Genomic DNA, 21,175 nt, shown 5'->3' on the forward strand with positions numbered 1-21,175 from the left:
ATAAACCCTCGGTTACACTTTTTTAAATAGATTCAATCTTGCACGTGGGAAGTTTAAGTGAGGGCTTTAGTTGTGGACTTCATTTATAAGTAAAGGTAAGACCATAATAACGTTTTTTTTTAATTAAATGTGCTTTTTTGTGTGCTACAGTTTGTATGTGTAAAGTTAAAGTTAAGTTAAAGTACCAATGATTGTCACACACACTAGGAAATTTGTCATCTGCATTTGACCCATCCCCTTGTTCACACCCTGGGAGGTGAGGGGAGCAGTGGGCAGCAGCGGCGCCGCGCCCGGGAATCATTTTTGGTGATTTAACCCCCAATTCAAACTCTTGATGCTGAGTGCCAAGCAGGGAAGAATGCTGGTATGAGCTTTTAAACATAACCCGACAACTGCTGCCAATCAAATGGTGAATAAGATACTCTTTAGGGTTCATATGTTTGTAAATCTGACTGTGATGAAGTCAGTGCCTCACCAGCCATCAACCTCACCGCATGTCACTGGTCTTTAATCAATCAACGTTTACTTATATAGCCCTTAATCACAAATGTCTCAAAGGGATGCACAAGCCACAATTACAGATCCCACAAACTATACTATAATATGATTAAAATAACTGTAATATATTCACACTTTAATTAATTTGTATTATTTATAGTTCATACGGTTTACATTATAACATGTTTTATTTTTATTTTAATAAAATTTGACCACTTTTAAAGCTGGAGGAAGACTAGGATAAGAAGACAATTACCATAGTCATCATTTGTTGTTTATAATGACTCGATTCTTGTGTGTCAAACATAATTGGCCGGTAAATCTGATTGTGAACACAGTAAGAGGAGACCATGACAATATACAGTACTAAAAACAAAAGGCTTACCGGAACCTGCAATGTATCCCGTTTTTATGTGGCTTCAATTAAATGCTGAACGGGGCGCACCTGCAACACCTCAGCAAAGCCTTGTCCAAACCAGCAGGTTATGTCAGCTGAATCTAGTGTGAAGAAAAAGAGCTTGTCTTTGCATCGAGTCCTCCTGTAGACTGACCGAGGGTCAGCAGACAGCACGCCTCTGATGGCTGCAGCCGCCTCCTCTGAATTGCGCAGGAACTTGAACCTTGGACGGTCACTTACAGGGGGCCCTGGGAGGATGAACGTTGATATGAACCACTGTTTTCTTATGCTGGCAGCAGTCATGCAGCCCCAGACTTGACTGTAAGCATCATGGTCACTCGCTTGTGCTGTCAACTAGACAATAAAAGTGTTTTTTCCACTCAAATTTCAGTGGACAGTGAATCTAGACCATACTTGCCAACCTTGAGACCTCCGATTTCGGGAGGTGGGGGGTGGGGGCGTGGTCGGGGGTGGGGCGGGGCGTGATTGGGGGCGTGGTTAAGAGGGGAGGAGTATATTGACAGCTAGAATTCACCAAGTCAATTATTTCATACATACATATACATATATATATATATATATATATATATATATATATTAGAGATGCGCGGATAGGCAATTATTTCATCCGCAACCGCATCAGAAAGTCGTCAACCATCCGCCATCCACCCGAACTAACATTTGATCAGAACCGCACCCGCCCACACCCGCCCGTTGTTATATATCTAATATAGACGATGAAAGGCATTAGTGAGGTTATAAAGCTTTTGCCTGTTAAAGAAAGGAGACTGATCCAATGCAGCACAGACATTCGCGTGCCACGCTGTCACGACCCAGACGCACACCAGTGCGCAATCATATGGGAGCCGCGCTGAGCGCACCTCCAAGCGCGTCTCGCTGCAGGCGACGGCCGGGTATGGGCCCGACGCTCCAGCGCCATCCATTTTCAGGGCTAGTTGATTCGGCAGGTGGGTTGTTACACACTCCTTAGCGGGTTCCGACTTCCATGGCCACCGTCCTGCTGTCGATTATCAACCAGGGTGAGCCCCACCCCTTTCGTGAGCGCACTGCGCGCGGAGTGACCCCTGTTACACGCCCCCGGCAACAGGGGTGGCGGGCAGGTAAGCTGCGCGGGCGGAGCGCGCGGAGTGACCCCTGTTAGGAGCCCCCGGCCACGGGGGTGGCGGGCAGGTAAGCTGCTTACCTGCTGCGCGTGACGCCGGCCGCGGCGAAGGCGGACGAGGCGGGGTGTCGGTGCGGTGGGCGCGGTGGTGACCCTGGACGTGCGTCGGGCCCTTCTCGCGGATCGCCTCAGCTACGGCTCCTGGTGGGGCCCTCTCGGGGGAAGGGGCCTCGGTCCCGGACCCCGGCGAGGCGTCCCTTCTCCGCTCCGTAAGTGTCCATCTCTTTTTTTTTTTTCTTCTGTTGTGGCATATGCTGCAGGTGCCTGCTCGTTTTTCGTATGTGGGTAACAACATTTAACTATGTATATATATTTCCGAATTGGTTTAACTGCCACCCGCCTGAATCTATTTCAAATCTAATTTTTTTTTATTTCAACCGCCCGACCCGACCCGACCCGCGGATAAAATCTAATTTTTTTTTATTTCATCCGCCCGATCCGCGGATAATCCGCGGACTACGCGGTTGTGCCCGCAAACCGCGCATCTCTAATATATATACATACATATATATATATATATACATACATATATATATACACATATATATATATATATATATATATATATATATATATATAGAGAGAGAGAGAGAGAGATATCTACATCCTGAAAATATGCAAACAAAACTGTGTTTAGATAATTGATACTTCAAACTTGCATAAATAAATATTAAGGAATATATCATAACTTGGCTTCTGAGAGTTTCAAAATGTAATGAATAAAATGCTAAAGTTGTTGATAAACAAGCAATTATTTTAATAGTTAAATATGGTAATTTTAAATGAATTATTATGATCATTTAAAATCAATTATTTCAAATATGTTTATTTTAATGTATAATTCTGTGGCTGGATGTAATAAGGAGTCAGGAAAAAATACAAATAAAAATACAATTAATTTTGATGTTTTTAGCAAAATATAGTAAAAATTTATTTATTTATTTATTTATTTTAATTAATAAATATATTTATTTTTAGGTAAGATAAACATAATAATACAATTTATCTCTAGTCTGGATGATTTAGTTCTTGTCACCCTGTTGTCCTCCCGTCATGAAAAAGGCTGTCCTCACTCAGGTCCGCATGGAGCTGGAGGGGGCGTGGCCTCCAGCTCCGGCTGAAAATCGGGAGATTTTCGGGAGAATATTTGTCCCGGGAGGTTTTCGGGAGAGGCGCTGAATTTCGGGAGTCTCCCGGAAAATTCGGGAGGGTTGGCAAGTATGATCTAGACTGCGATATAAGTGGTACACTGACTACCCTAAAGTATATCCAAGTTTACTTTCTAGAGCAGACCTGGGCAAATTAAGGCCCGGGGGCCGCATGAGGCCCGTTAAACTCTTCAATCTGGCCCGCTGGACATTCCCAAATAAATTTTTTTAGATCTTTAAGATGGAAAGTGTAGCTGTCATTCTGATGTGCAGTGATATTTTCAAATGGCCGTAAGTCTTGAACTATACAAAGTATTTAAATGGTTGTAATCTGCGCTTTTGCATGATATACTAGTTACTAAGGTAATCTAATTAGTTACTATGGTAATCTAAGTCACAACATTTATTATTTATTATTGAACTTGATGCAAGTTATTTGATTTATTATTGAACTTGATGCAAGTTATAACACTTTTATTAGATTTATTATTGAACTTGATGCAAGTTATAACACTTTTATTTGATTTATTATTGAACTTTATGCAAGTTATAACACTTTTATTTGATTTATTATTGAACTTGATGCAACTTATAACACTTTTTTAAATTTATTATTGAACTTGATGCAAGTTATAACACTTTGATTTATTATTGAACTTGATGCAACTTATAACACTTTTTTTTTTTATTATTGAACTTGATGCAAGTTATAACACTTTTGTTTTATTTATTATTGAACTTGATGCAAGTTATTTTATTTATTATTGAACTTGATGCAAAGTATACCACAGCTGCACAGTTATTTTATTTATTATTGAACTTGATGTTATTTTATGTTATTGAGTTTGAATGTATACAACTTGATGTTACTTGATGTTCAATAAATTTGAAAATGTTAAGCTTGGCATTAACATTCTGTTGGTGCGATGGGGGCAGGTGGGGCTTGAAAACTCCCCCTTGTCCAAAGTGGGGGATGACAAAAAAAGTTTGAGAACCACTGTACTATATGTTGTCAATTTTCAGTGTTTTATCTTTCATAGTTAATATTGTAAATCCCACATTCTTTATTTTCATGCACATGTACATTCTCATTCAGTAAAAAAAATGTAATTCCATTCCATTTTTCAGGTGATCTGTCATAACGTTTTAGCATTCAATCGGACATTATTGTGAGGTTTTGTATTAAAAATCCGATATAGCAGCCCCCAGACACATTTTTTTCTCTAAATTTGGTCCCCCGAGTTAAAATAATTGCCCAGGCCTGTTCTAGAGTATTGTCCATTGGTAAAATGTGCTTTAATAAGATGCAAACATAATTTGAGCTGTAAAAACTGAAACAATCGAAGTCAACCGTACCTGACTGTTCTGTGGGAAGGAATTGTGCTAGTTCCCTCTCAGCATGAGGGGTGAAGCGGACCTCCAGACTGGCAACAGGCGGCTCTCGGATCCAGCCGGCGATGGTACTGTAGGCCTCCTCTCTGTAACAGGGCGGCTGGTCCTGCTCGACTCCCGTCGGGTCTGAATCCCTCCGCTTGCCGACGCCGCTTGCCTGGTGGAAGTCACCTTGGCTCAGGTATGTTTTCACTTCCTCCAGCATAGCGAGAGCATCTCCAGGCAAAGAATTAGGGAACCGACACCCGTCTTTGTTTGGAGTGTCCGCTCCAGACTTGACCGCAATCTTTTTTACATTTAACTGAGCTTCTGTTGGATGGTTAGCTGACAAAGGGGCGGAGTCTAGTTGTTGACAAGGCTCACAGTCATCGCTCATCCTTGTGCTGGGGGAGTCATACTCTGGAATGTAGGGTTTAATATCCAGGACCGGGGTACCCGCGATCATGTCAATGTCTGACAGATGTATTGTATCACCTAGGAATCAAACAGAGATTTTAATCTTTATTGTGCTTTTCAAAATGTCCCCTGTTATGCAAAAGTGTTATCTTGATGATGGTATAATAGTAATATTTGTCGGAGGCAGATATTTACATATATCCGTATTTAAGTGTTACTTCTTTAATTTCATAATCATATTACAAAACAGCTAGTGTTTTTCTTCCAATTGTGGTCTTTTGGTTGTCTGCAAATACTGTGTGCTAACCTTGAGTGTGGAATGTAAGAAAGAGAGATACTCCTTCCTCTTATCTATTCTTATGTCCAGGTGCGGAGGACAATGGGCATGTGTTTGGGCTCGAGGAACAAGACTGCGAGGGTGGGAGGGAGAGAGACTTGATAGAGGAGAGAGTTTTTTTCATTAGAGGGGGGAGACCATCTTGGCTGCGCGATTGAATGTTCTATGCTGGACTGGTCTCAGTATATTTACAAAGCTTTGCAAATATATTACAAAATACCTATCCTATCTCTGGTGGTTCTTTTACTCAGCTTTAAGTGTCGTAAAGAGCTTGAGAGCGACCTGCGACTTGAATTCCCTGGGAGGAACAACTGGTCCAAACGCAACACTCATCCTTGTGCTGGGGGAGTCATACTCTGGAATGTAGGGTTTAATATCCAGGACCGGGGTACACGCGATCATGTCAATGTCTGACAGATGTATTGTATCACCTAGGAATCAAACAGAGATTTTAATCTTTATTGTGCTTTTCAAAATGTCCCCTATTATGCAAAAGTGTTATCTTGATGATGGTATAATAGTAATATTTGTCGAAAGAGCACCAGAAACGTCAATAATTTTTCTCCCTCTCTGTTTGGGTAACTTTTAAAAGAGGAGGCTTTTAAAACAGTCACTTTTGAAGTTCTGGGTGTTTAGGCTGTTTCGAAGGAAAAAAAAACCTCCTGCCTTGCATACTCTGACCTTCCCAAAGCGAGATGAGCCCAAACTGCATATACCGGTCTGTTAAAGGGGCTGTTTGCAACTTCTTCAGAGTAACATTTATCAAAGCAAACACATTTAATTTCGTTTCGGTACGTACCTCGGTTTAGAGGTCACGGTTCGGTTCATTTTCGGGACAGTAAGAAAACAACAAAATACAAATGTTTTGGTTATTTATTTACCAAATTTGCTAAATCTTCCACCAAAAATATTTTTCTTAGTGGAATATTTGATGTGAAGTAATGGGAACCTTGGATAGGTCAATAATTCATAATAACATTGATTTTGATTCAATATTATGTTTTGAGCAATGACAGTTTAAAAGAAAAAAAACCAGCTTTGTTTTATTAGTCAACATTGCAACTTTTTCTAAATTACATTTAAGCTTTTTTATTTCACTTTTGTTATGTTTTTGTTTATTTTAATAGTATTTTTAGAATGTGCCGTGGGCCTTTAAAACATTAGCTGTGGGCCGCAAATGGCCTCCGGGGCACACTTTTGACACCCCTGCTATAGATAATAAAAAATTAAATGTGATAAATCTATGGATAAAAAGCAGAGCCTGGCGACGCATGCGCGTTTATCATAACTCTCTCTCTCTCTCTGTCTCTGCCCCTCCCTCACCAATGCTGCTGCGCACACAGTTTATTTTGTATTTAACCCCTTCTTAACCCTGAACGTACATTGAAAATACACGCAACCCTAACTCAAAATGCCGGACATTTGAGGCATTTAAGAAACTCCGCCCTGACAGCTCCGCAAAAGAGGACATGTCCGGTGAAAAGAGGACGTATAGTCAGTCTATCCTAGCCTGTTAGCTGCTAGCATGCCGTGTGTTGTGCCTCGGTGTGCATTGTTTACACAACGTGCGTTACGCTACTTAATATGTCCGTGTGGAAACTAGTTCGGTACACCTCCGAACCGGACCGAAACCCCCGTACCGAAACGGTTCAATACAAATACACGTACCGATAAGTGAGGAAGTGTTGAGGATAATAGAGGTTGAGTTGATTCAGCTAAAAAAATGGTTTGATATTAATAAGTTATCATTAAATGATAAGAAAACTAAATTTATGGTGTTTAGTGGTGCAAGTACAAATTGTGAAGCAAAATTAAAATTAAATATAGTGGAAATTGATAGAGTAAATTAAACTAAATTCTTGGGAAAAATAATTGATCATAAATTATGTTGGAAACCACATATTGAATATATAAAGGGAAAAATATCCAAATCCATTGCTATTCTTTATAAAGTAAAACACATGCTGAATAAGAAATGTCTGCATATGTTATATTATTATTCTATTTTTCCATATTTAACATATTGTGTTGAAGTTTGGGGAAATGTTTATAAAACAAACATAGATCCAATAATTAAACTTAAAAAAAGGGTCATTAGAATAATATACAAAGTGTGCTACTATGAACATACCAATCCATTATTTATAAGTTCTAATGTGTTAAAATTGTCAGATATTGTGTTTTTAAAAACAATGGAAATGATGTTTCGAGTAAAGAACAACAGCCTTCCAGCTTATATTCTTATCTTATTTCAATTAAGAGGAGAAAACTATAATTTACGGGGGGTATTGATTATTGAAATATGTAAAGTAAGAAGGAATATAAAATACAAATGTATTTCAGTTTTAGGAGTTAAATGGTGGAACAAGCTCAGTGATGAGCTGAAGACATGTAGTTCTTTGTTAAGGTCCAAGTAAACCTTGAAAGGTGAAATAATTGAAAAGGATAAAATATAGTAACAATTACTTTCATCCCATTGATTTTTTTTTTTTAACGATGTTCCAGGCAATCTTATTTTCAGTGAAGGTATAGGATAGGCAAATATAAGCTTTGGCTTCAGCCTATTCCTTTTTTGGTCATTCTTTTTCTTTTTGTGTGTAAATGTGTATGATTGTTAAATATGTATCATCTGTACTGTTAAACTGGTCACACATAATGGTTGATGGTTGATTATATGACCGAAATAAACTTATTTCATTCATTCATAATGATGCACCTTTCTTATGACACAAAACAAAAAGTGTGATAGTATCCAAAACAGCCTGCTTTAATGTGTCTTTTTTTTATCAATGTTAAAAGTGAATATAGCAGCATATTTACGTTCAAACATCTTATTGTGTCTTTAAAGCCAGCGAGGCAGTGTTGTTGAGCTTTGGAAATGACAGCGCACAACCGTGTTTGAGCCGTGTACTAGAGATGCGCGGTTTGCGGACACAACCGCGGAGTCCGCGGATTATCCGCGGGTCGGGCGGTTGAAATAAAAAAAATTAGATTTTATCCACGGGTCGGGTCGGGCGGTTGAAATTTAAAAAAATTAGATTTTAAATAGATTCAGGCGGGTGGCAGTTAAACCAATTCGGAAATCTATATACATAGTTAAATGTTGTTACCCACATAGGAAAAACGAGCAGGCACCTGCAGCATATGCCACAACAGAAGAAGAAAAAAAAAAGAGATGGCAACGCCGGCAGCAAACGTGGTACGCGACAAACTAAAAAAGGGAATACTAAAGACCAGGGGGAAAAAAGGCCAGAAAAGTTCAGCGTGGACTCGTTTTTATGAGGTTGTAAATCAGGATGATAGTAATGCTGGCTACGTGATTTGCAAGAGCTGCGACGCTGTTTATGTCTACGACAGTCACAAAACCGGGACATCTAACATGGTGCATCACATTTGTGCAAAACCCCGAACCTCCACAAACACCCTGAGCATGAGCAGTTTCGTCCGCCGTGATCCCAGAAGAGTGCCACAGGATGTTAAAACAAGATAAAACGCAGCTGCCTGCAGCAGTTTGATCAGCGCGGCTCCCAGATGATTGCGCACTGGTGTGCGTCTGGGCCGTGACAGCGTGGCACGCATTGAATGTCTCTGCTACATTGGATCAGTCTCCTTTCTTTAACAGGCAAAAGCTTTATAACCTCACTAATGCCTTGCATCGTCTATATTAGATATATAACAACGGGCGGGTGCGGTTTTGATTAAATGTTAGTTCGGGTGGATGGCGGATGGTTGACGACTTTTGTGATGCGGTTGCGGATGTAATAATTGCCTATCCGCGCATCTCTACCGTGTACACTCATACGCCAAGCAGAGAGTTTTGGAACTCTTCCCCTTGCCCAGCATTTGAAAAAGTCTGCTGTTTTCAGGACAAAAGTATGCGTTTGCGTGTGGACAAGAGGTAGAGATAAGTATGCGTTTATTAAGTATCCGTGTTGCTGTGTACATGGCCTGAGACAGGCTTGGAAAAACATGCTTTTTCGCTTTAAAGCTACGGAGACAGAAAACGGGGTCTAACTTCCCAGTACGTAAACTGTCTAAATTCCAGCATCAAGGCCATATTTGAACTAATAGACTTCCAGTGGGACCTCTGAGACATTTTCAAAATTGTTGAACAATAGTATAGTTAGGGGATGTTTAAGTTTGATACGTACCTATGATTTTATCCAACTTTGCGAGGGTTAGCCCCAAAGCGTTTGGGCGGTGCGGGCTGCGAGTGGAGTACACGCCGACCCTCTGACCATTCAGCCTGGGGGGCTTCACTTTGGCTTTGTAACTCATGTGCCCGTTCTTGTGAAAGAGAAAGATAACCCTGTTGTAGGAAGAATCACATGTGACACATATCAGAATGCAGGCTTATGCCCAAATATGACCATTATAACCTGGAACTCATTGTCCAGCTTCCTTACAACATATTGAGGTCAACCTAGGGGTGTGACGGTACTTGTGACGGTATTTGTATTGAACCGTTTCGGCACGGGGGTTCCGGTTCTGTTCGGAGGTGTACCGAACGAGTTTCCACACGAACATATTAAGTAGCCGACTCCGCTTTCTTCTGCCTCTGTTTCTGTCAGTCCTCTACACAGCACCCAGCATTGTCCCACCCACACAACCATCTGATTGGTTACAAACAGAGCGGTAACAGCCAATCAGCAGTGCGTATTCAGAGCGCATGTAGTCAGTGCTTAGCGTTTAGCAGGTAAGCATCAGGCAGCGGACTCTCCCCAAATGATAATAAACACCTCCCAGTCAACTACTAGTAACATCACTTTCTAGAAACCTTCTAGAAACATAAACGTCAGCTCAGCTCGCTCGCAGTCCTGGCTTGAGGTGAAGGCTAATTCGCTTTTAGCGTAACGTTAGCTCATTTTGCGGTAAGTGTGTGTTACGGACAGCAAAGCCCTGTCTGTCTGTTATTTCACTTTATCTTTTTCTGTGTCGATTGAGCTGTGTTGAAGCAGCAAAAAAGGACATTATGTTAAATGAAGAGTTTCTGTCTCTGATAGTTGATATAATAATGTAAGTGCATCATTAAGCCTACATGAACTTCATGGTGTTCAGGGATGAATAGTCTCCCTTATTGCTATTGTACCATTTTTTCAGCTATAGTTACATTAATCATTAGAAATGCAGCAGCCTAGTTTTGAATGGCAGGGTCCCTGCTATCACATGTTGATAACAATATAACATTTACATAATAAATCAACTACAGGCTTCCCAAATGCTGTAATTCACTTGAAAAGCTTCAAATATTGGTCTCCTCAGTTCCCAAACGTTTACTGAGTGTTGTTAAAAGGAAAGGCCATGTATCACAGTGGTAAAAATGTCCCTGTGACAACTTTTTTGCAATGTGTTGCTGCCATTAAATTCTAAGTTATTGAGTATTTGCAAAAAATAGTTAAGTTTCTCAGTTGGAACATTAAATATCCTGTCCCTGCAGTCCACCCAACCAAATACTAGCCGAAAAGGATCTGGACTCTCACAATATTATGTCAGACCCACTCGACATCCATTGCATTCGGTCTCCCCTAAAGGGGGGGGGGGGGGGTTACCCACATATGCGGTCCTCTCCAAGGTTTCTCATAGTCATTCACATCGACGTCCCACTGGGGTGAGTTTTTCCTTGCCCTTATGTGGGCTTTGTACCGAGGATGTCGTTGTGGCTTGTGCAGCCCTTTGAGACACTTGTGATTTAGGGCTATATAAATAAACATTGATTGATTGATTGATAATAAATTAAGCATGATGAGTTGACTTGAAACTGTTAAATGTTGGACTTTTTATATGTAGAAGAAAAGTTTTGTCATTTTATTTAATCTGAGCAACAATGTGAGGCAGTTTAATGTTGATTAACGTGGGCGGAATTATTATAGTGTTCCCAATGTTAAAAGGATAAAGCCATTGTTTACAAATTTGGTAAATAAATAACCCAAAAATGTATATTTTGTTGTTTTCTTACTGTACCGAAAATGAACCGAACCGTGACCTCTAAACCGAGGTACGTACCGAACCGAAATTTTTGTGTACCGTTACACCCCTAGGTCAACCTCAAAGTTGTTTATGCAAAAGATATGACTGACGGCCTATGCCACCTACCAGACGTGAGAATATTGCTCCAGTCCTACAAGAGCATGCTCCGGGTTATTGAAGACACTCTGCTTCAGTCGCAGCTCCGCCCTCGAGGGTCCGCAGACGGTGGGCTGTCTGGGAGTCCCGTTCTTCACAGAGAAACAGGAACTTATGTAGCCAATGGGGATGGTCTGAATGTTTCCTGCAATGACGACGACAACGTGGTTAAATGAGTGATCCATTGTAAGTGGAACCATGAACGTCTTGCTATTGTCACCGTGTTCTAACGCTTCCTGGGGTGAAGCGGTCGGAGGCGGCGGCAGGTCTTTCTCAAGCTTCTGGACGCTTGCTTTTGACAAAGCGGACTGAATAGAAAGGATGTGTTTGCGATGAGTTCTGGTTGCAGTGTCCAGCATCAGCCTGTAACAAAATACCACATTTTAGACAATGGTTGTTTCAAGGAATCGTTCTTAAATATAAATTAACATTGGGTATCCAATCCAATACAATCCACTTCATTTATATAGCACATACTTGCCAACCTTGAGACCTCCAATTTCGGGAGGTGGGGGCGGGGGGCATGGTTGGGACGGGGGCGTGGCTAAGAGGGGAGGAGTATATTTACAGCTAGAATTCACCAAGTCAAGTATTTCATATATATATATATATATATATATATATATCCCCGCGACCCCGAAGGGAATAAGCGGTAGAAAATGGATGGATGGATATATATATATATATATATATATATATATATATATATATATATATATATATATATATATATATAATAAATATATATTTATAGCTAGAATTCACTGAAAGTCAATTATTTCTGTTATATATATATATATATATATATATTATATATTATTTCTGTTATATATATATATATATATATATATATATATATATATATATATATATATATATATATATATAACAGAAATAATTGACTTTCAGTGAATTCTAGCTATAAATATATATTTATATATATATATATATATATATATATATATATATATATATATAAAAGAAATACTTGAATTTCAGTGTTCATTTATTTACACATATACACACACATAACACTCATCTACTCATTGTTGAGTTAAGGGTTGAATTGTCCATCCTTGTTCTATTCTCTGTCACTATCTTTCTAACCATGCTGAACACCATACCATCTCTGATGATGCATTGCTGTGTGGCACGCACAAAAGTGCTTTCATCAAATGCACTAGATGGCAGTATTGTACTGTTTAAGAGTGTCACAACATTGCTGTTTACGGCAGACGAACTGCTTTACTGTAGACCGTTTTTTATATTGTGGGAAAGCGGATTCCAGCTCCGCATTGAGCTGGAGGCGGGCGTGGCCTCCAGCTCTGCCTGAATTTCGGGAGATTTTCGGGAGAAAATTTGTCCCGGGAGGTTTTCGGGAGAGGCGCTGAATTTCGGGAGTCTCCCGGAAAATCCGGGAGGGTTGGCAAGTATGATATAGCACTACGAACAACAAAACTGTTTCCAGAGTGCAGAGTGATGTGCGATAGCACTGATTTTCTTTCCAATCCGATACCGGGTAAAATCTAGGCCGGTATCGGAGATACCGATCCGATATTTTGTGCAAATAAACGTAATGTGTTAGGTAAAATTTAACAAGTAGCATATTTTAAGTGTTGCTGCTCTTGTGGAATCATCTTAAAATGATATAAAATGCACTGAATGCATTATCTTATTTGTATTCAATTCTGTATTTAGTGTCTCCAAATATGCTACAATAAAAGGATACATGCACAAGCTGTTTTATAATACTGAGGGACTCATTTTAATAGCAAGTACTTTTTCTTAAAACAACAACTTAGGTAAAGACATCATGCTTGGAAAATGTGAGGGGAAATGTCGAAAAAGGAAGACAAAGATGGAAAGGTGGATGGAAGGAATTACAAAAACAACAGGAATGACATTAGGGATAGAGCGGTGGAAAGAGCAGAGTGGAGAAGACTTGTGCATGATATCATCAAAGGTCGACACAGGCTAGACCAGGGGTCGGCAACCCGCGGCTCCGGAGCCGCATACGGCTCTTTGATCACTCTGATGCGGCTCAGCAGCTTACTTGCTGAACCCCCCAATTTTCCCGTGAAACGTCCGGATTTCGGTGCCTCTCGCAGAAAACTCCCGGTATTAATATTCACTGATTTTCACCCTTTCGGCTATAATAAGGGCGTGCCATGATGGTACAACATTTGGCGCCCTCTATAATCTGTGTTAACAGAGTGCCAGCCCAACACTTGTTTAACAATATACATCTTTTGATTGCACACTTGTGTGACAGCAAGGCATACTTGGTCAACAGCCACACAGGTTACACTGACGGTGGTCATATAAAACAACTTTAACACTCTTACTAATAATGCGCCACACTTTGAACCAAAACCAAACAAGAATGACAAACACATTTCGGGAGAACATCTGCACCTTAACACAACATAACAAACACCCAGAATCCCATGCAGCCCTGACTCTTCCGGGATACATTATACACCCCTGCTACCACCAACCCCCCCCCCCCCCCCCCCCTCTGTGCGTTGGTTGAGGTGGGCGGGGTTTGGTAGCGGGGAATGTATAATGTATCCCGGAAGAGTTGGGCTGCATGGGATTCTGGGTATTTGTCCTGTTGTGTTTATGTTGTGTTACGGTGCAGATGTTCTCCCGAAATGTGTTTGTCATTCTTGTTTGGTGTGGGTTCACAGTGTGGTGCATTATTAGTAAGAGTGTTAAAGGTTTTTTTTAATACCGCCACCGTCAGTGTGAGCTGTGTGGTTGTTGATCAAGTATGCGAAGCTGTTGCTTACGTGAGCAAAAGCGGAAGCCCCATACAACGTGTGGCTGATCAAGCACGCTGGTTGTAGTGGGTGCTATATGCTGTACCATCATTGTACGCATGACGCTGACAAGCGCCATTAAATAAAAACCCGCGTGCTGCACCAGCTTTCAAATTCCACATAAAGGTGTGGGCAGCGTGTCTGTGATCCCTGGTTATACATAGCACAAAGTAAAAAAAAACAACTTCGTATGCAGTGTTATTTCACTTAAAATTTCAAAAAAATTTTGCAGCTCCCATTGTTTTCTATAATTTGTGAAACTGGTCAAAATGGCTCTTTGACTGGTAAAGGTTGCCGACCCCTGGACTAGACCAAACCTAAGAAGAAGAAGAACAGTTTCTTAAACAAATGACAGACTGAATGACTGAGCACATTACGTACTTACCTGGGCGGAAGAAAAGGTATTTGGCACCAATCGCTTTTCATTTAGACAGCATCTCAATGATTTAGTTACGTTACACTGTGTTCCTCTTATGACGATTTACCGGTCGATCTACGTTCCCATCCTCACCTATGGTCATGAGCTTTGGGTTATGACCGAAAGGACAAGATCACGGGTACAAGCGGCCGAAATGAGTTTCCTCCGCCGGGTGGCGGGGCTCTCCCTTAGAGATAGGGTGAGAAGCTCTGTCATCCGGGGGGAGCTCAAAGTAAAGCCGCTGCTCCTCCACATGGAGAGGAGCCAGATGAGGTGGTTCGGGCATCTGGTCAGGATGCCACCCGAACGCCTCCCTCGGGAGGTGTTTCGGGCACGTCCGACCGGTAGGAGGCCACGGGTAAGACCCAGGACACGTTGGGAAGACTATCTCTCCCGGCTGGCCTGGGAACGCCTCGGGATCCCCCGGGAAGAGCAGGACGAAGTGGCTGGGGAGAGGGAAGTCTGGGCTTCCCTGCTTAGGCTGCTGCCCCCGCGACCCGACCTCGGATAAGCGGAAGAAGATGGATGGATGGATGGAATTAAATCAGATGGAAGCCAAATGGACTTTGCTGTTTTATTTTCAATGAAACAATAGAAAATAGGTACTCATATAGTAGTACAGTTGGCACAGTACAGTAAACTGACAGTTAATATTTAAACATTTGACATTTCTAACAATTTTGAACAGAAATAGTTCATGCACATTCAGATAAATTCTTCAAAATTACAATTTCAAAAAATTTGGCCGGGGGGCCGGGCTGTATATATGCGCACTAATTGACTGAAAGAGCACGCACTTGGCGCGATGATGTCATGTTATCGCATACTTGCCAACCCTCCCGGATTTTCCGGGAGACTCCCGAAATTCAGCGCCTCTCCCGAAAATCTCCCGAAATTCAGGCGGAGCTGGAAGCCACGCCCCCTCCAGCTCCATGCAGACCTGAGTGACGTGTCAACAGCCTGTATTCACGTCCGCTTTCCCACAACACACGTTATAACTGTAGAATGATGGAGGGCGAGTTCTTGGTTTCTTATGTGGGTTTATTGTTAGCCAGTTTCATTAACGTCCTCCCAACGCGGTAACAACAAAACAACAGCAGTCACGTTTTATTCTACCGTAAAGCAGTTTGTCTGCCGTAAACAGCAATGTTGTTGTAATATATTGAGTTGGAGGCAATAACCAGGCGAGGTGATGAAGTACGTCTCTTTACTGTAGACTTCAGAACAGACTCACACACTTGACGTAAGGTGCGCAACACCACGTAAATCGTTGGCCGACCAAAAAGTAACCCCAGTACGCTATAGCCAACATTCACCAGGAGATGGCAACAGACAAACATAGATCACTCTATAACATTCCTCCCCTTTTAGAAATGGAGAAGTTCCTCAAAATAAATAAACAACCCAACCAAAAAATGCAGCAGCTCAATTAAAAAACTGAACTCTTAGTACTGAACTCTTAACCCTCATTTGTAAACAATAACATGCTTATTATACAAACAGTATTTGTACACCTTTAACACAGATTTGTATACTGTCTTCAGAGATTCCGTTTTTTTGGTGGTACTCGAGACCTTTCTGGGTACCTGCGAAAGGGTGTTCAGCATGGTTAGAAAAATAGTGACAGAGAATAGAACAAGGATGGACAATTCAACCCTTAAATCAACAATGAGTAGATTAGTGTTATGTGTGTGTATATGTGTAAATAAATGAACACTGAAATTCAAGTATTTATTTTATATATATATATATATATATATATATATATATATATATATAAAAAATAATTATATATAAAGCTAGAATTCACTGAAAGTCAAATATTTCTTATATATATATATATATGAAATACTTGACTTGGTGAATTCTAGCTGTAAATATACTCCTCCCCTCTTAGCCACGCCCCCGCCCCACCCCGACCACGCCCCCCACCCCCCGAAATCGGAGGTCTCAAGGTTGGCAAGTATGTGTTATCGATGGAAAAATGCATTTTTAGACAATATGATTTGCCTGAGCGGCTAGGAGACCCCGAGAGTAACAAGCGGTTGCCTTGTTGACTTTCCATTAATAACAATAAACTAGTTTTTAGTGTAAGTTTGCTGGTTTCAAGAAATGTAACGCCGAGCGCATATCATTATGTCAAGATAATGGCACTAGCATTTACTTCATTTAAGAATATTTTTCAACATATTGAGCAAAGAGGTCTCTTTTTTTTCTACCAAGAAAAGTGCACTTGTTATTAGTGAGAATATACTTATTTTAAAAGGTATTTTTGGGTTCATTGAGGTTAGCTCATTTTACTTGTTTTGGAAAGTCTTGACAAGCCAAATTTTCTTGTTCTATTGGCAGATCATTTTGCTTAGTTCAAATAAAATACCCCTCATTTTTGTATCCAAGTCCGAGTCCATGGTTCTCGCCCGGAAAAGGGTGGAGTGCCATCTCCGGGTTGGGGAGGAGATCTTGCCCCAAGTGGAGGAGTTCAAGTACCTCGGAGTCTTGTTCACGAGTGAGGGAAGAGTGGATCGTGAGATCGACAGGCGGATCGGTGCGGCGTCTTCAGTAATGCGGACGCTGTATCGATCCGTTGTGGTGAAGAAGGAGCTGAGCCGGAAGGCAAAGCTCTCAATTTACCGGTCGATCTACGTGCCCATCCTCACCTATGGTCATGAGCTTTGGGTTATGACCGAAAGGACAAGATCACGGGTACAAGCGGCCGAAATGAGTTTCCTCCGCCGGGTGGCGGGGCTCTCCCTTAGAGATAGGGTGAGAAGCTCTGCCATCCGGGGGGAGCTCAAAGTACCGAGAGGAGCCAGATGAGGTGGTTCGGGCATCTGGTCAGGATGCCACCCGAGCGCCTCCCTAGGGAGGTGTTTAGGGCACGTCCGACCGGTAGGAGGCCACGGGGAAGACCCAGGACACGTTGGGAAGACTATGTCTCCCGGCTGGCCTGGGAACGCCTAGGGATCCCCCGGGAGGAGCTGGACGAAGTGGCTGGGGAGAGGAAAGTCTGGGCTTCCCTGCTTAGGCTGCTGCCCCCGCGACCCGACCTCGGATAAGCGGAAGAAGATGGATGGATGGATTTTTGTATTTTTTTCTTTCTTGTTTTTGAACACTGACTTTTTGCAGTGCATGAATTGATTAACGTGGACTTAAACAAGTTGACAAACTTATTGGGGTGTTACCATTTAGAGGTCAATTGTACAGAATATGTACTGAACTGTGCAATCTACTAATAAAAGTCTCAATCAATCAATCAATGCTGCCACCTACTGATATGGAAGAGTATTACACGGTTACTCTGCCGAGCTCCAGACAACACAGACACTCAACAACAACACATTATTTGCGGATTATAATTACTGGTTTGCAAAAAATATTTTAAACCCCAATTAGGTGAAATGACGTCATCTCCCAGGGCATAAAAACACTGGTTTGCGTGACAATCGAAGTGCATTGCGTCGTTACGACTTTAAGTAACTTTAAAGACAGCTTACCGAAGATTCTTGATTTCCTTCCGCATCACAGACACCTGCCGTTTCAGCGTGCTTACATGTTCCACGCAGCAGTCGCAGGCAGGACTCATTTTGGACACAAAAACAATAATTACAGTTTCACAATAATAGCTTCTTTTTTTTTTGCTAGCAGTTAGCAAACGCAACACACGTTACGCAACGCGACTCTTCTTTTACAACTTGAATAAATGGTGTACAGCACGCTACTGCCTTCTATGGTCATTGTGGGTACTGCATCAAGGGTGTGTCAACGAGAACAGCTTCTGGAACAGCTCGTCACGTTTTGTCTCGTTTATCTTTTGTCACCCATTCTTGCTAGAATTTTTTTGTCTTTTTTTTTATTACAAGGTGTGTAATCAATCATCCTCTAGCGTGTAGTGAGGGGTGGGGGTGGGGGGGGGGGGGGGGGGGGGATGATGAATAGATTCCATTGTATTTATTTTTACCAGCAGAGGGCAGAGCAATAATTTCCAGCTGTATGTTTATTGTCGCAAATATCTTTGTTATTGTTGTTAAATATGAATAAATATTAAGGTGATATTACATTCACATAAATACAAATATTTAGATTACATTAAATAGTAGCTTTTTTATTGCAGTTTAATCTTGTGCAACATTCATCATAATATTAACCTAGTAGGCACAAGACATTGATACAACATTGATTATACATCCATCCATCCATCCATCCATCTTTCTCCACTTACCCGAGGTCGGGTCGCGGGGGCAGCAGCCTAAGCAGGGAAGCCCAGACTTTCCTCTCCCCAGCCACCTCGTCCAGCTCTTCCCGGGGGATCCCGAGGCGTTCCCAGGCCAGCCAGGAGACATAGTCTTCCCAACGTGTCCTGGGTCTTCCCCGTGGCCTCCTACCGGTCGGACGTGCCCGAAACGCCTCCCTAGGGAGAGGTTCGGGTGGCATCCTGACCAGATACCCGGACTACCTCATCTGGCTCCTCTCCATGTGGAGGAGCAGCGGCTTTATTTTGAGCTCCCCCCGGATGACAGAGCTTCTCACCCTATCTCTAAGGGAGAGCCCCGCCACCCGGCGGAGGAAACTCATTTCGTCCGCTTGTACCTGTGATCTTGTCCTTTCGGTCATAACCCAAAGCTCATGACCATAGGTGAGGATGGGAACGTAGATCGACTGGTAAATTGAGAGCTTTGCCTTCCGGCTCAGCTCCTTCTTCACCACAACGGATCGATACAGCGTCCGCATTACTGAAGACGCCGCACCGATCCGCCTGTCGATCTCACGATCCACTCTTCCCTCACTCGTGAACAAGACTCCGAGGTACTTGAACTCCTCCACTTGGGGCAAGATCTCCTCCCCAACCCGGAGATGGCACTCCACCCTTTTCCGGGCGAGAACCATGGACTCGGACTTGGAGGTGCCGATCCAGTGAGAGCTGAAGATCCTGGCCAGATGAAGCCATCAGGACCACATCATCTGCAAAAAGCAGAGACCTAATCCTGCAGCCACCAAACCGGATCCCCTCAACGCCTTGACTGCGCCTAGAAATTCTGTCCATAAAAGTTATGAACAGAATCGGTGACAAAGGGCAGCCTTGGCGGAGTCCAACCCTCACTGGAAACGTGTCCGACTTACTGCCGGCAATGCGGACCAAGCTCTGACACTGATCGTACAGGGAGCGGACCGCCACAATCAGACAGTCCGATACCCCATACTCTCTGAGCACTCCCCACAGGACTTCCCGAGGGACACGGTCGAATGCCTTTTCCAAGTCCACAAAGCACATGTAGACTGGTTGGGCAAACTCCCATGCACCCTCAAGGACCCTGCCGAGAGTATAGAGCTGGTCCACAGTTCCACGACCAGGACGAAAACCACACTGTTCCTCCTGAATCCGAGGTTCGACTATCCGGCGTAGCCTCCTCTCCAGTACACCTGAATAGACCTTACCGGGAATGGCCAAATCAACATCACAAACTGACTTTGAATAAAGGTCGTCAAAAAGTATGTTGTTTCAACGTTGTATTTGCGTTGTAGAATATTAGTTGGGAAATAACCAAAATTCAATGGTCATATCAACGTCAGAACCCAACATTGAATAAACGTCATCAAAAAGCAGGTTGTTCCAACGTTAGGATTGAGTTGCTCAACGTCAGGACCTAATTGAACAAGTTCTCAACGTTGTTTCAATGTCTTGTGCCTGCTGGGAAGAATATGTTGTTAACAAAAAATGTGCAGATGCAAAAGCAAGTACTGTATTTTTCGGACTATAAGTCACAGTTTTTTTCATAGTTTGGCCGGGGGTGCGACTTATACTCAGGAGCGACTTATATGTGAAATGATTAACACATTAGCGTAAAATATCAAATAATATTATTTATCTCATTCACGTAAGAGACTAGACGTATAAGATTTCATGGGATTTAGCAATTAGGAGTGACAGATTGTTTGGTAAACGTATAGCATGTTCTATATGTTATAGTTATTTGAATGACTCTTACCATAATATGTTACGTTAACATACCAGTTGGTTATTTATGCCTCATATAACGTACACTTATTCAGCCTGTTGTTCACTATTCTTTATTAGGGCCCGCATGGCCCATTGTATAAGGACTCCCAAAGGGAGTCCTTATGCAATGGGACATAAGGACCTATTGTATTTGTAAGGTTTTATTATTCTTTATTCTTCCGCCGCCACATTAAACTGTAATTTGACCCACTTAACATGCTTCAAAACTCACCATATTTGACCCACACATCAGGACCTGCGAAAATTACCTTTTTTTTAAAAAACGAACCCCAAAACTCAAAATTGCGCTCTAGCGCCCCCTAGGAAAAAAAAAACTAGACTGCCTATATCTCCCACTAGGAAGATCGGAGAGACATGACACAAAAACCTGTATGTAGGTCTGACTTAGACCTAGTTTTCATAATGGTATATCATCGGGCAGAAATCAACAGGAAGTTGGCAATTC

The 21,175-nt window shown here is 42.0% G+C and overlaps 1 protein-coding gene across 1 annotated transcript; it reads right to left on the bottom strand.

Moving 5' to 3' along the window:
- Positions 1-630: 630 nt before the first annotated feature.
- trmo (tRNA methyltransferase O) lies at positions 631-18,428 on the bottom strand. The gene is made up of 6 exons (XM_061922962.2): positions 18,209-18,428; positions 11,695-11,837; positions 11,445-11,619; positions 9,503-9,660; positions 4,583-5,092; positions 631-1,143 (listed from the first exon to the last, which is right to left on the bottom strand). The coding sequence occupies exons 1-6, from the start codon at positions 18,295-18,297 to the stop codon at positions 908-910; spliced, it is 1,311 nt and encodes a 436-aa protein (XP_061778946.1). The 5' UTR covers positions 18,298-18,428; the 3' UTR covers positions 631-907.
- Positions 18,429-21,175: the final 2,747 nt, after the last annotated feature.

This window comes from Nerophis lumbriciformis, linkage group LG27, assembly GCF_033978685.3.
Source record: "Nerophis lumbriciformis linkage group LG27, RoL_Nlum_v2.1, whole genome shotgun sequence".
Classification (NCBI taxonomy): domain Eukaryota; kingdom Metazoa; phylum Chordata; class Actinopteri; order Syngnathiformes; family Syngnathidae; genus Nerophis; species Nerophis lumbriciformis.